This window comes from Podarcis pityusensis (genome assembly GCF_964106645.2).
Source record: "Podarcis pityusensis genome assembly, chromosome: 1".
In the NCBI taxonomy this organism is placed as follows: Eukaryota; Metazoa; Chordata; class Lepidosauria; order Squamata; family Lacertidae; genus Podarcis; species Podarcis pityusensis.
Window position 1 is genome coordinate 136,156,776 of NC_138028.1, and position 15,090 is coordinate 136,171,865.

The following is a 15,090-nucleotide window of genomic DNA, read 5'->3' on the forward strand; positions in this document are numbered from 1 at the left end:
CTCTCTCTCTCTCTCTCTCTCTCACACACACACACACACACACACACAAAAGCATCCTGATGAAATGAAGTTGTGAAAATGTTGTCTAGCATATGTTATCCTGCTAATGTGGCCTTGGTGCAAAAAGGGAACCTTGCTGCAGCGTGCATAAGATTTCATGTTTGTTGTTAATCATTCTTAGTTCTAGTAGTTCTTGTGCCAAAAAAAAAACAAAAAAAGGCCAGGCTATGTTTCAAGAAAACTCTTAGTTCTGAGCCCAGAATGAACAATTCTACAGCGCATAAAATTGCTTAATAGAAATAATTAAACATTTCCAAACTTGGTATTTCATTTGGTTGCAGATAGAGTTGTTGTGGGGTTTTTTGATAGAGTGGTTAAGAAGCCAAGGGAGAAGGGGCAGCAGAGGCAAGATGCTAGGAATGGAAAGTCAGCAGAGAAACCAGAAGCTGTTAGAGCCACAGAACTCTTTCCCTTTTCCTCCCTGCTTTAGTCTCTGCTCTCTACAATACTGAGGACTAGATATCTACTTTTCTGAAATGAAATCCTGAAGTTCTCAGAAAGCTCGGGTTCCACCATGCATATATCTTTGCAGAATTCAACTCCTAATAGTTTTGATCATCCACATTAAGCTATACTGGTGTTCTTCACAGGAGTACATACTACAGCAGCCATTGTTAGCTGTGAATAATTCTTCATTCTTTTCCTTCTGCAGCTGGGTGTGCGACCAAGCCAAGGTGGAGAAGCTCCAAGGGAGGTCATCTCTGAGTCTGGGAGCATTGTCATCTCGGGTCTGACTCCTGGTGTGCATTACGACTACACCATCACAGTACTCATGGATGGTCAAGAGAGGATCACACCCATCACCAAGACAATAGTTACACGTATGACACATTTTAACTATCACATAATGAACACTGCTTTTTTAGGCCAAAGATCCCAAAGCCATTATCCCCCACAGAAGTCTGTGGAATTATTTTGGAGTGGTTTCTTTGTAAAATAAATCGGGCAGATTTGAGCCAGTATATGTGGAAGAGGGGGTAGCACAGGTGTATTCCTACCACAGATAAGACTTGTTTCCTGCTAACCTGGGCCTGGTACATCCTGACACCTCCAGCAGACCAGCCCATAAGGATCAGACTGCCATGAGGTGCTGCTGGGCTTTGGTAGCTCACAACATGTCATGGCTAGCTTAGAGAGCAGGGTTCAGTCCATGACCCAGAGAAAATAGTGTAAGTTGGAAGAATAGCTCTTGGAAGAACCTTTTGATGCTCAGGTTTTATATTTCCAGGTGGCTTTGGTGGTGCAAAATGCCTCCCATCAGCTTCAGCTGCTGGCCCCACCACCCCTACCCTATATGGACAGGGATATATTTGTGTTGTCTCTGCTCTGGTAACCTCTAGGTTAGATTACTGTAATGGGGCTGCCTTTGAAGATGTTTCAAAAACTGCAAATGTTGGAGAATTCTGCAACCAGGTTGCTCATGATGGTCTGAGCACAGAACATCAATCCTGGCCTGTGTGCAGTGGCTGCCAGATGGTTTACTGGCCCAATTCAAAATGCTGGTTTTTACCTTTAAAGCCATATGCAGTTTAGGACCCCAATGCTTCAAGGACTGTCTGTCCCCATATAATCTAATCTGCGCCCTGCATTCCAAGGGAAGTGCAGAGGGGGGCAGTGCGAGAATAGGCTTTCTCTGTGGTGGCCCCTTGTTTATGAAATGATCTTCCCAGGGAAGATCTCTTTTTAGGCGCCGGGCAAAAACATTCTTGTTTATCCATACCTTTGGATCTTAACTTCCTGCTTCTCTTTTAGTGTGGTGGGGTGGAGTTTGCATCTATTCTATTTATACATGTTATATGTTTGTAGTTTGGGCTGTTTTAGCACTGTTTTTAATGTTTTTTGTAAGTCACATTGAGTTTCATTTTTGAAAAAAGCAACTAATACTGAAAACTCTTTCTGTTGCCTATCTAGTGAAATCTTAAAACAATGATTTTACTACTTATAGCTCTGTCACCACCAACCAACTTGGAACTTGATTCCAACCCCAAAACTGGAATCCTCACTGTCTCGTGGGAAAGAAGCACATCTCCAGGTATTTATATTGTGCATGGCTAGGAACTGCCCTTTTGACTGTGCAGCACTCTAGATCCTCAGCAATTCTCCAAGATGAGCTGTCATTTTGGGCATTGTTAACCAGATACTGGATACATCTGTTATAGTGCCATTTCTAGTACAGAGGGAAAGGAGGGCACTCCTTTCTAGGGAGCATTTTGAAAAAGAATAGCACCATTGGAATCTGCCCACTAAGAAAACAAGGAGGGTAAGAATATGGTAACTCTTCTACAACGTATTGCATTTCTTTGTGAATGCCCTCCCTCAAAGCTATCAAACACCTTTGAAAGGTTGTCTTTCAAACATTTGTGTTAAAAATAATGTATTTAGGAGAAAAATGGAAAATTAACATTGAAACACACCATAGATCTGTGTCTCAGTATGTTCATGAAGCACATCTCATTGGATTATATTGAAAGTATATATTCCTGCAATTTCTATAAGTCTATAACAAATGGAAACATCAGAATGCTTCATACTTGCCCCACATTCTGTGAAAACAATTATGTGTCACAGGCAATTGGAGGGGACCTTCTTGCTGTCAGATTTCCAGGTTTTAAGACCATTTCACATTTTTAAATAGCTGTGCTTCTGTCTAGTTTTAAGGAAGTAGAGTATAAGTGCCAACTAAGCCCTTTACTTTTGTACTTTAGATGTAACTGGATACAGAATTACTACTGTCCCTACAAATGGACAGCAAGGTTTCACTCTGGAGGAAGAAGTTGATGCTGAACAGACATCCTGCATCTTTGAAAATCTGAGTCCCGGAGTGGAATACAATGTCAGTGTTTACACAGTCAAAGATGACCAGGAGAGCTCGCCCATCTTTGAAACCATCACACAAGGTAAAATTTAAAAACTGAGCAGCAGATTTGACAAATTTCACAGGGAGCCATCCTATAAATTTCTGTACTTATGAAAGCTGTACCTGAACATCTTTCGGTGAAGATTTTTCATTGGTTGTGTGCATGTTTATTCATAAATAAATCCTGTTCAGTTCAGTGCAATTTACTTCTAATTAGGATCACAGCCCTGGACACCAAGACAAACATACTTGCTCATTCCATATGGTTTTTATACTATTGTCTTATTTTGCATAGGTATACAACAGTGGTGAGCAGATTGGCCTTGGATTCGCTGCCTCTGACTCAGGGGAAATGGATCACTAAACATTTTGGGTTTATTCATATGTTACATTTTGTGTGGGTTTCCATGTTGCTGTATCAAATCTAGACAAACCAGATCAAGTACCAGTTAATAATGGTCAGAGGTGTGAAGAATATTTTAGAAAATAAGGTTCTTATTTGTTCAGGTGACATTGCCCATTGAAAATCAACAGTGCTTGATGTTTAGAAAGATTCTGGTGGAGGACCAATGTTCTCTGCTGCTGGATAAGCTCACTCAAGAGTCAAGTGTACCGTCTCTGTATTGAGCTGTTGCCATGCTGATCCCAGATATCATGAAATACAAAATGAGCAAGTTGATCCAGTTGATCACTAGTAAAATATTAAGCCTTCATATGTGTTTACTCAGATGTTAGCCCTACTTTATTAACAGTGAGACTTGCTCACAGGTAAATGTGCATATGATTGCAGCTATAGACCAAGAAAAAGTATCTCTTTGCTCTTTATTTGTGCTCAGAAGTATGTGTTATGACTGAAAATGTACACCCTGCCCTTCTTCTGTTGTAGAAGATGATGGTCTGGGATGTCTCAGTCTAGCCTTATGTTTGTAGTGCTGTAAAACCCCAAACCTGTCATTATGGGATTTTGCCTTATCCCCACCCCCCACCCCAATGGCTCCCAGCTCCTGTGTTTCACAGATGCTTGCCATTAACACTGCTTGGCATTTCTGTGCTCTTGTTGAGTCTCTCTTTGCTCCTATGGGCAACTAACACCCTGGTTTGAGTTAATTCAACAATCAGGTCCTTAACCCAATGCCACTTTCTAACACAAAGAAGCACTGGGGGAAAACTTTTTGTATGTCTTTAGTGCTTTCTTTACAGGTGATATGGTAAGCGTATCCCACAAAGATAAGTGGTTATTTGGTAGAAAATTGATACTTTCTTTTTCAGTTCTGCTCAGTGGTTTTCCATAACAGAATGGAAAAAGGTTCTGAAATTATTAAACCAATGTTTTGCACCAGATGTAGACCAACTTTGAAAGATTCCTTATCAATTTAAGAATTGTATACTCCTCCCACCAAAGAAAACATAAAACACACATTTGCCCTGAAACAGGCTGTGTCCCTTTCCCCATCCTTCCCATCCCTCTATAGTATAGTAGCACATAACATATTTTACGTAAGCGCCTCAAAACTGCTTCCATTCAAAGACAAAGTGAGGTAGGACTCTATTCCTAGAGTGATCTATCAACCAACTTTGCTACAGCTGTTGCTCATAAGTGTTACTTCGCCTTAGAAATTACCTGCTGAATAATCACCAGGCTGTGTAATATATACTATATGTAGGGCTGGATGTACAAAATCAATATTTTGCTTCAGGATGATTAGCCCATGAAAACAATGTCAGGTAAAGGAACATGTCTCATTCATCACTTAGACTAGAATCCCTTGCCATTTTTAACTTCACAAATGACAATTCTGTAAGGATGACATGTTTTATGTTTCAGACTGCTGTACTGTACACAGTTACTTGGTGGGATTAACTCCAATTAGGATTATGTTTCAAGGCTATGATCTTTCTAAAAGTTTGCACTCAGAAAAGAATGGCTTTGTTAGATACTGAAGTTGATAGGAGTGAACGTCTGTAGTGCAGGTCAAAAAAGCAGGCACAAAAGAAGCAATATTAGTCCCGTTACGATAATAATAATTTATTATTTATACCCCGCCCTTCAGGCTGGGTTTCCCCAGCCACACTAATGAATCCATTAAAAGTGTCTGAGCCACTTGATCACCATCCTTAGCCTCTCTTTTTTTTAAAGTGTCTTCTCGGTTGTGTACTGGTTGGCAACTTCCCCCACCCATAAGTCTACAGCCTTCTGGTCTGTGACGTGACGCATAGAAACTGTTTCCTCCCCACTTTATCCTAATTGAAAGTAGAATATTTAACCAAGGCAATTGCTTTCGAGTAATACTGCAACTGGCAAAACAATCTGAACCTGATTATCTGTGTGGAACATGTATAACCCAGGCAAGCTGTCATTAACTACTAATGATTTGTACAAGGAAAACTTGGTACGGGCAAGCATATGTGTTAGTTGGAGAAGCAAACTTTTAAGACTGTGGGGCTCAAGCGTTAGTTGATAGGGTCTCATACATTCCTGCCAATTTGATTCCCTCCGCCCCCCCGAGATGGGCTCCTTTGTTGTTTTACATATGCTGGAGCAGGTGCCATTTTGCTCCATCCTAAAAACATATTTGCTGGCAGAGTGTTTCATGAGAATTGGCTGCAAATCCTGCAGAACATCTCTAATGACATTCAGAAGAGATGTTCTGCAGGTATTGTAAGAGGGTTTAGCTATCTAACCCATTGCTGTATGTTGTAAATGGTGGACTTGCTTTTCATAGGGAAATATCGCATATCACCACAATTACTTCGCTAGTTCTTCACTTTTAATTCACTGCTGAATTCACTGATGATCACTGCTTTTTCTTTCTCTTCCTTCTTGTTGTATTTTGCCTCCGTTTGTCTTTGGCTCCCTGTTTTGCTCTGTAACACAATAGAGGTGCCCCACCTCACTGACTTAAGCTTTGTCGACGTAACTGATACAAGCATCGGCCTGAGGTGGACCCCACTAAATGCCTCCACCATTATTGGCTACCGCATCACAGTAGCTGCAGCAGGAGAAAGTGCCCCCATTTCTGAAGATTTTGTGGACTCTTCAGAGGGACACTATACGGTCACAGGCTTGGAGCCAGGCATTGATTATGAGATCAGCGTAATCACACTCATTAATGGCGGAGAGAGTGCCCCTGCTACGCTGACTCAGCAAACTGGTGATTGTTGAAGACCTCCTGTGTTGAGAGGACTGTTTCATGCTGTCACTAGCTGCTTGGATGACTGGTTTGCTCAGTGGAGAAATGGGCCTCTTGCTTTGTTTAGGGAGAGGTGGCCAGGGGACATTTTTGGAAGTTCAATGGGAACAGATATACAGTATTATACACATAATTTCCTTTTAATATTTCCACCAATTTGAGGTTGAATCTTGCATCTCAATAGCAGGTTGAAGCATCTTGCCAAATTCTCAGTGGATGATAATTTATTTGGCTTTTGCAATTCTATCTCCTAATGTTTTTGTGGATAGAAAACATTTCTCTAACATTTCTTCTCACAGCTTTATTATCATTTCACAGTGCATATCTGAGCTGGGCTTGAACCCACATCTCAGAAGTTTCAGAACCTATGTGATGTATCCACATTGGCTTTCCTAGCCACAATGGAGATAAATGGAATAATCCAAATACAAAAGCAATATCTTGGAGTCCATTGTCCTAATCCTCACTTAGTGGCCCAAGTGTTCAAGTGATTCCCCCAAAATGGTCTGGGGAAGAAGGCATCCTCCAATCACGCTAGTGACAGGCATGGCAGTCTTTGAAACCTCTGTAGTGCATGTACAGAAAATGACCTGGGAGTTTGTTTTGCATGGAAAGACTAGTATGTTCACCTTAGCTGGGTAAGGCTTTATAACCTTTTCCTATGTAAGTAGTTGTAGAGTCCTAGAGACTTCACAGCTATTGTTCATCCTCCCCTCTGTATGCATGTTAGTGTTATGGAAGTGGTGCCTTTTCCCGCCTCTGAGCTGCTGTGGAGCACATTGGGCCTCTCTGATTTGAGATGGATCTCAAGATCCATAGGCAAAAGACAACAATACAGGAACTCACTGCTTGTCTTTTTTCTTCTTTAAAAAAGTAATATTATGGAATACATTTGGAATCCATAACGGTTTTGCTGAGAGGTTAAAGGTGCTTTACATCAGCTTTAACTGTATAATGAAAGATTGAAAGATTACTGCAGCTTACTTTCGTGGAATGAAACATAGTTTAGTAGTACATTTGCATGGGTTTGATTTTGTAATGGATTCCTCCCCCCCTTTTTTTTTTGCATGGGATTGTTTGTATATTTTTGAAACACTATTGAATCGAATTCTGGTGCTTCTAAAATTACTGAAAATATTGTCCTTTAACCTCAGCTGTCCCTCCTCCCACTGATCTGCGTTTTACCAATGTGGGCCATGACACTATAAGAGTAACTTGGACTCCACCAACCTCCATTGAACTGACCAACTTCCTCGTTCGTTTCTCACCTGTGAAGAAAGAGGAGGATGTTGCAGAGCTGTCTATCTCACCATCTGACAATGCAGTGGTTTTAACAAGTAAGAGACTGCTTCATTGATACGTTTTATCCAGTCATCAAACTGATGTGATTTGATATTGGAATTGGTAGACTTTGGGGGAGTGTGTGGGGAGATGATTGGCTAGACGTCTACTTTAGACTCTTGCTGTCACTCTTTATATGCATTTTCTATGGCTATTTTTCATTTGTTTTCCCCTCAATTCACCAAATCTCATTTTGATGGCCTCTATTTCATTTTTCTCTTTGTAGTTACTACTTTAAACTCTATGCAAAAAGTCTTATGAGGAAATCATGTACTGGAAGAAACGTGTTGTATTAAATTATAAATACACAGTCGGGTAGCCCTGAAAAATTATGTTTCTGTTTGTTTGGAATTTATCCATCCCACAATAGAATATGAGCTCTGTCACCAGTACCTAAGTCCTGGTAGGCCAACAGTACATGACACATCTGACCCAGCCTAAACTCTCTGAGATGCTCTTAGGTTAAACATTTTCTGCTGGCAGTGTTTCTCATCTCTCCCAGACAGTGAAAATGAATGTCAGAATTAAAGAGTTGCTGCCATTTGTACTTTAGTTCTTATGTGCATTTCTGACAAGTACACAATTTGACAAGGCCTTGGTAGAAAAAATTAAAGAGTTTTGTTGATGGAGGTAGATATGGAAACAGTACAAGCTTCAGAGCTTTTCCAGTAAAGAACATGGAAATTCTAGCTGGAAATGCTTTGTGAATAAATGACAATAGGCAAAACTGTCAGAGAGTGAGAAACTTGTTTTGTAGGCTGGAAAGATCCATTGGGTTGGGGGGGACCAGCAATTTTTTCAGCGGATAATGCTGCATGCTCAGGTAATGTAACATTTAGAACTTTGCTAAACAACATAGCTGGAAATGACCATTTTTGTTTAGCAAAGGAGCTCTGCTGGGTAAAAAGCTGAGATTTGCAATTGTTTCTAGAGGAATTTAAATATCCTAAATCATTGCTGTTTTAACTCTTCAGATCTTCTCCCTGGCACTGTGTATTTGATCAGGGTTTACAGTGTATATGAACAACGTGAGAGTAAACCTCTGAGCGGAGAGCAGAAAACAGGTCTGTGGAATGACAAATATTGAAAATGTCTTCACTTTCTTTCTACTAGTTTTATTTCAAATGAGATTTGTGTGGTAGCAATTTATTAAGATTGTTCTGCTATTTCAGTTGTTCAAAAATATTAAGGATTTTGAAAATTTTTGTGTAGATTTTGCTTTACAAATTGGTTTTAGCAAGCCCATTTTAGAAAGAACTATCATGCCATGATGGCTCTGTTGAAGTTGGTCCAATACAATTTCATAACTTCAGGACTCTACATTCATAGCCCTATCCATGTTGTTATTCCTTCCCCTTTCAGTGGAGGAAGGGTTTGGTGTTTGAACAACCTATTATGGCCCACATCTTTAAGAGCTGTGGTTGATGGGACTTTGGTTTGTCTGAATGTTTCCTATCTATTTTAATATATATCCAATGTATATGCATGCTTTTTCTACAAAAAAACGACATTGACTTTACTGTTCAGCTGGTTTACATCTCCTTTATTTTCCTATGAAAATAGGCCTTGATTCCCCAACTGGGCTTGATTTCTCAGAAATAACAGCCCATTCTTTCACCGTCCATTGGATTGCTCCTCGAGCCACCATCACTGGCTACAAAATACGCCATTCCCTTGAGCAAGGGGGAAGCAGACCCAAAGAAGTCCGCATTGCTCCATCTCGCAATTCCATCACACTCACTGACCTGGTTCCAGGGTCTGAGTATGTGGTGAGCATTTCTGCATTCAATGGCAAAGAGGAGAGCTTGCCTTTGATGGGACAGCAAAGTACAGGTAAGACCTAGACAAGGAAAATAAAATACAGCTTTTAAGTTCTTGAGACCAGGTCACGGAGTTAATTGAAATGGAACTTAGATATGGTCAATTCCTCTAACAGCTCAGGGGAAGAAATTGAGTCAAGAAATTTCACTACGGATTGCAAGTGAGGCATTGACCATATAACAGTAAGAACCTACAGGTTTACTGGATGGTTTTGAATGGCAGCTCAAGAGTTATAGAAATCATTCTCAGTTTTATTCTGCTTCTGCTACTCATGGAGTTGTGGAAGGGACTGCAGCCAACTGCTAGGAACCCAGTCAAGGCCTCTCTTCATCCTTTCTGAGATTTCCTCAGGCACATTGTCAACCCTATCAGTGTGGCCTCCAGAACTAGAAAGTTTTGGCAGGTGTTAAGAAAAGACTACAAAACAGAACTAAACAATATGCAGCATATGTACACGATGCTGAAAGCAGCAGCTTCATGTCCCTTGCTCCTCCCAGTAACATGGAGGCAAAATACGTGGCATTGTATTGAGTTTCCCAATCCCTTCATGTGTAGGTAGGGACACACGCAGACAGTGATTTTTCAAGTTGCTGCATTTTTGAGGAAAAAAAAACAGCATTTCTGGAAAAAGTAGAAGAGAGTAAGCAGGACTTTGAGCAGAGCCAGCTCTACAATTGGCACACTGAGGTGGCAGCCTCAGGCAGCAAAAACCTTCAAGGCGGCAGCCCCACCAGGACCCCTCTGTCGCTGGGGCAGAAGCAGTGCCAGTATCGGCACCAATTTCAGATGGAATTGTGGGAGATCATGCAGAGCATGAAAAGATATCTTATGATTTTGCCGAGATCTTGCTTGAAATTGACGCCAATGCCGGGGTCACTTCTCTGCCAGCAGCAGAGGTGGCAGGGCAGGTGGAGAAGTGGTGGCAGCAGTGGCAGGGCATTTGCCTCAAGCGGTGAAATAGGACATGCCGCCCCCGACTTTTAGTGACTTTCAGTGTTTTATATTGTCTGCTTTGGGCCATAGGTTTTCAAAGTGCTGAATATCTCAAGTCCAGTACCCAATTCCATGGATTCTTGGTACAATCGCAGAATCAAAACCCAATTGAAGATTCAGATATGGGTTTAAATGGCAGCTTTCTAGTGGGCTTGCAGGGTGGTGCTTGGCTAGCTACTTTCCTTCAGAATTATTTCCGCTCCAATAAACTGCAAGTGCTAGTGATGCATCTCAGAGGGGGAATACAATGATGAAACATTGCCTGCCTTGGAACCAGTGCAGAATATACCGTATTTTTTGCACCATAACACTCACTTTTTTCCTCCTAGAAAGTAAGGGGAAATGTCTGTGCGTGTTATGGAGGGAATGCCTACGGGTGGCATGCCTACGGATTTTCCTCCTCTAAAAACTACGTGCGTGTTATGGTCGGGTGCATGTTATAGAGCGAAAAATACGGGTAGTTCTAAAATACTACCTTGTCTAGAAAGATGTCTCCAAAAGGAATATAAAAGCTTTACTGGGCAGTTGCACTGTACAGTATGACATGTGAACTGAGAGGATGTGGAATATTCCAAATTTTCCCTTTCTTAAACCCCTCTGTCTAGTTTCTGATGTTCCAAGAGATCTGCACGTTACTCCCACTGGCCCCACCAGCCTGGTCATCACCTGGGAGGCTCCTGCCGTTACCGTCAGATACTACAGGATCACATATGGCGAAACAGGTCAGTGCTAGATGGTCTTAATACCTCGTATTAGAAGTTAAAGCAAGACTCTGGAGGCAAGGTTTTAAGTGACTTAAAAACACTGCAACACTTTGAATGACTGCTGTGGCTCTGATAGACACTGGATAATTACAATTCAAATACAAGTTAGAAGGGAGGTAAAAGGGATCAGAGCCACTGGCTCAGCCCTGACAGCTGCATGTTCAAGGGAAAGGGGCTGATGCTTACATGGAGCATCTTGTGGGTATCAAATCCTTTTCACACTAACGCTAAAAAGATGAATGTCAGTGGTGGGGGCTGTATATGTGTGGGAGGGGACATTTGTGTACCCCTTAATTTGAAAGTATTGAAAACTTAACATTTGAGAGGACTTTTTCTGCACCTGTTGGTCTGTCATCATTATATACAATATTAATTGGTACTAAACACAACCTGAGACAGTTATCTTCATGGGTTTTCCAAAGGCAGTCCCACACCATGTGCATTACAAGGATCTAATTTAGGCATCCTGGTGGCATTAATTGCCATGGGGGGGTTGTAATGCTACTTTCTATGTATTTTATACATGATTGTTTTATTACTTGTTAATTTTTCTGCAAATTGCTTTGAACCCTTTTTGGGGATAAAGACCATTTGCAAATTTAGTTATTAAATTTGATCTGCATGTCACTTCCACTGGCCCCACCAGCTTGGTCATCACCTGGGACAGGAGTGCCAAATTGGATAAAATAATTGATCACTTGATGTGGTGCACACACACCATTTGAATGGCAATGCCCATCAACTTCAGAGGGGCAGCCCCCTCAAATATTTTAGGGGGGCCCAAGACCCCTTGGCTCCTAGGTGTTGGCAGGATAGCTCATTTGGTAGAGCATGAGACTCTTGATCTCAGGGTGGTGGGTTTGGGCAAAATAATCCTGCATTGCAGGGGGTTGGACTAGATGAACCTCATGGTCCCTTCCAACCCCGCATTCCATGATTCTATGTACTACCACCATCGTCATTTTAACAACAGCTGTGAGCTTTTGACCATCTTGTGCTATTGCTCATAGGTGGCAGTGGGCCTGTTCAAGAGTTCACTGTACCTGGACATGTCTCCACTGCAACAATCCCTGGACTTAAGCCTGGAACAGACTATACCATCACTGTGTATGCAGTCACTGGACGTGGAGACAGTCCTGCCAGCAGCAAACCAGTCACTGTCGACTACAGAATAGGTAAGACCAGGACAAATGGACATTTAAGAACTATTTATTCCATCTGCTCACTTCTTCTTTTTTTTAAGGGTGGGAGAGCAAACCAAATTATTCACTCCACTGGCTTAATTCAACAATCCTGTCCATCATGCAAAAAGACCTCTAACCCATTTAAAACACTTGCATCTTGCTTTTTGATGAGCTTGAGATTGCTGGCAAAAACTATGGCTTTGTTTTCTACAACTCCTTGATTTACATCAGGATGGTAACACAACAGTGCTTTCCATTTGTTTGAATCCAAATACGTTGCAAATGTGGCCCGCAGTAAATGTTGGCGTTCTTATTCATCTAGTTTAGCGCTCGTTTCCAGCAATGGCCAGTCAAATGCATCTGGAAGACCAATCACCAAAGGAGAAGGGCAACAGTGGCCCCTTGTCTGCTTCCACATGTGATATTTCACTATGTTGTGGTCATGTGGAGACTCTATTCAATTATTGTAGAGCATGGGAGAGGTGAGGTTGAGTGGGTGGAGCCAAAGGAAAGCGCAGCATCAGTGATTTGGCTGGGGAGCAAAAATTTAGGTCCCTCATGGTGGCAATCCATGGTTTTAAGGATTATACTTGATCCCAAAAGTGGCTAACACAGCCGTGGATTAAAGCAATATTATGCTCAACCATATATATTAATTTTGTTGATATGTATTTTTGAAAGATTTATACCCCACCTTCTCAAAAATGAAGTTCTCAGAAAAAAGACCCTTCTAAAAATATAACATAAGGTAGCATAAAATGAAGTGGAACAAATAAATCACATAAAATATTTAAAATTTAGCAGCACCAGTATAAAAAGACAAATTAACCATCAGTGCAAAAGCTAAAATGATAAAGTAACAAATAAAGTCTCAGGAGCAATAGCTGTTGATTCATTCAGTTATAGGGTAAACAAAATCTTAGCCTGGTACCTAAAACTGAACAGGCCAAGCCTGAGGCAGGCTGCCCATGGAAAGAGTGTTCCAGAGTTGGGGTCCATAATAGAGAGAGCTGTTTTGGGGGTAGCCACCCACCTCCCTTCTGATGGGGAAGATAAAGGCTTATAATGATTATCATAGCTGGCACACAGGTTCAAATTTGCCATAACATTTTTGTGTGTGAAGAACACTCGGAGAAGGAGTAATGTATATATATTCCATTACAGTGGTACCTCGGGTTAAGTACTTAATTTGTTCTGGAGGTTCATTCTTAACTTGAAACTGTTCTTAACCTGATGCACCACTTTAGCTAATGGGGCCTCCTGCTGCCGCCGCGCGATTTCTGTTCTCATCCTGAAGCAAAGTTCTTAACCTGAAGCACTATTTCTGGGTTAGCGGAGTCTGCAACCTGAAGTGTATGTAACCTGAAGCGTATGTAACCCGAGGTACCACTGTATTTAATTCCCCTTCTCTGTTAAAATCCCAAGACCTAGCTTGCAGATTAAAATATTAACACTTTCAAATAGCGCTTTCTGCTGATTTCCCCCTCTCCCACTTTCTTCACCCCAACTTTCTTATCTACAGTTTTTGAATGCTTGTTCCCCAAGGCCACATCATGGAGAAACAAGGATCTGGTGTTATCACTGCAGGTTCCATACGAAATTCAGAATATTAATTTAGTGTCCTTGAGAAATGTCTTCTGAGTTACTTTAGGCCTTGGAGGACCAACATGGCCACACTTCTGCTGAACACAAGGTGGTCAGTCTTCTCTAAGATCTGTCACAGAAGCCAATGAGAGAAGAAGAAGAAGAAGAGTTTGGATTTGATATCCCGCCTTTCACTCCCCTTCAGGAGTCTCAAAGCGGCTGACATTCTCCTTTCCCTTCCTCCCCCACAACAAACACTCTGTGAGGTGAGAGGGGCTGAGAGACTTCAGAGAAGTGTGACTGGCCCAAGGTCACCCAGCAGCTGCATGTGGAGGAGCGGGGAAGCGAACCAGGTTCCCCAGATTACGTGACTACCGCTCTTAACCACTACACCACACTGGTGTAGTGTAGAGATGAATGATTTTAATTCTTTTATGTGCAGAGATTGATACACCATCCCAGCTACAAGTGACTGATGTTCAGGACAGCAGCATAACTGTGCGATGGCAGCCTTCTTCTTCCCCAGTTACTGGTTACAGAGTGACAGCTGTTCCCAAAGATAACCACGGTCCCACAAAAACCAGAGTTCTCTCTGCAGGTAAGAACAGGGCATACATAAAACTCAGAGAGGGACACCCAAGGGAAGGAAAAGTCCATAATCTAAGCCTGACTTACTCGCAAGCCAAAATGTTGGGTCACCACTGCACCTTCCCCATAGGCCAGCTTCTCTCTCTTGTGCTTTTTCAGAATGCACTAGCATGAACAGAAATAAAAAAATTTAAAAGCCTACAGGTCATAAGAAGCCTTGGCAGAATAGCAGTGTCTTCCTCAGTTACGAAAATGTTCCATGGAGTTCCACAAAGGGCTGAGATAGCATGCTAAAATCAGAATTGTGTACATGACTGAGGCAAAACGTGGCACAATGGCCCGGACCTAAAGAACCACGCAGTTAGTTCCACGTACCTAGGTGTGTTTGCATCTAATGCTAAATTATGGTATAATGCTCTATGCACAAGCTGGAATGAGCTTCAGGGAGGCGTGCCTCTCTTCTCCTCCCATCGCACTGAGGTGTGTGAACCTAGGAATCATGGTTTATTACAGACGTTGCTTCTTCCCTCATTCATACAAATCAAGTTCTACTCCAATTAGGAGAAACAGGAGGAGGAGCCCAAACATGAGGCTTTGCTCAGGCTTGTCCTGGCTCATGCATTTAGTTCTAGGTCAGCCTCGCCCAACTTGGTGCCCCTCTAGCATGCTGGCTGAGGGTGATGGGAGTTGTAGTCCACTTAACAGTC

General features: G+C 41.8%; 1 protein-coding gene across 8 annotated transcripts in view; it reads left to right on the top strand.

Moving 5' to 3' along the window:
- The window catches only part of FN1 (fibronectin 1), a 72,600-nt gene that overhangs the window by 39,776 nt on the left and 17,734 nt on the right, over window positions 1–15,090 (top strand). For 4 of the 8 annotated variants that reach the window (XM_081015099.1, XM_081015100.1, XM_081015101.1 and 1 more), the window contains exons 22-31: window positions 713–881; window positions 2,006–2,092; window positions 2,766–2,957; window positions 5,797–6,069; window positions 7,263–7,445; window positions 8,424–8,513; window positions 9,013–9,282; window positions 10,869–10,985; window positions 12,038–12,202; window positions 14,238–14,393. In XM_081015099.1, the coding sequence (XP_080871225.1) occupies window positions 713–881; window positions 2,006–2,092; window positions 2,766–2,957; window positions 5,797–6,069; window positions 7,263–7,445; window positions 8,424–8,513; window positions 9,013–9,282; window positions 10,869–10,985; window positions 12,038–12,202; window positions 14,238–14,393 (1,702 nt within the window). The remainder of the gene's footprint in view (window positions 1–712; window positions 882–2,005; window positions 2,093–2,765; window positions 2,958–5,796; window positions 6,070–7,262; window positions 7,446–8,423; window positions 8,514–9,012; window positions 9,283–10,868; window positions 10,986–12,037; window positions 12,203–14,237; window positions 14,394–15,090) is intronic. The other 4 variants (XM_081015102.1, XM_081015105.1, XM_081015103.1 and 1 more) reach the window with 1 other exon arrangement.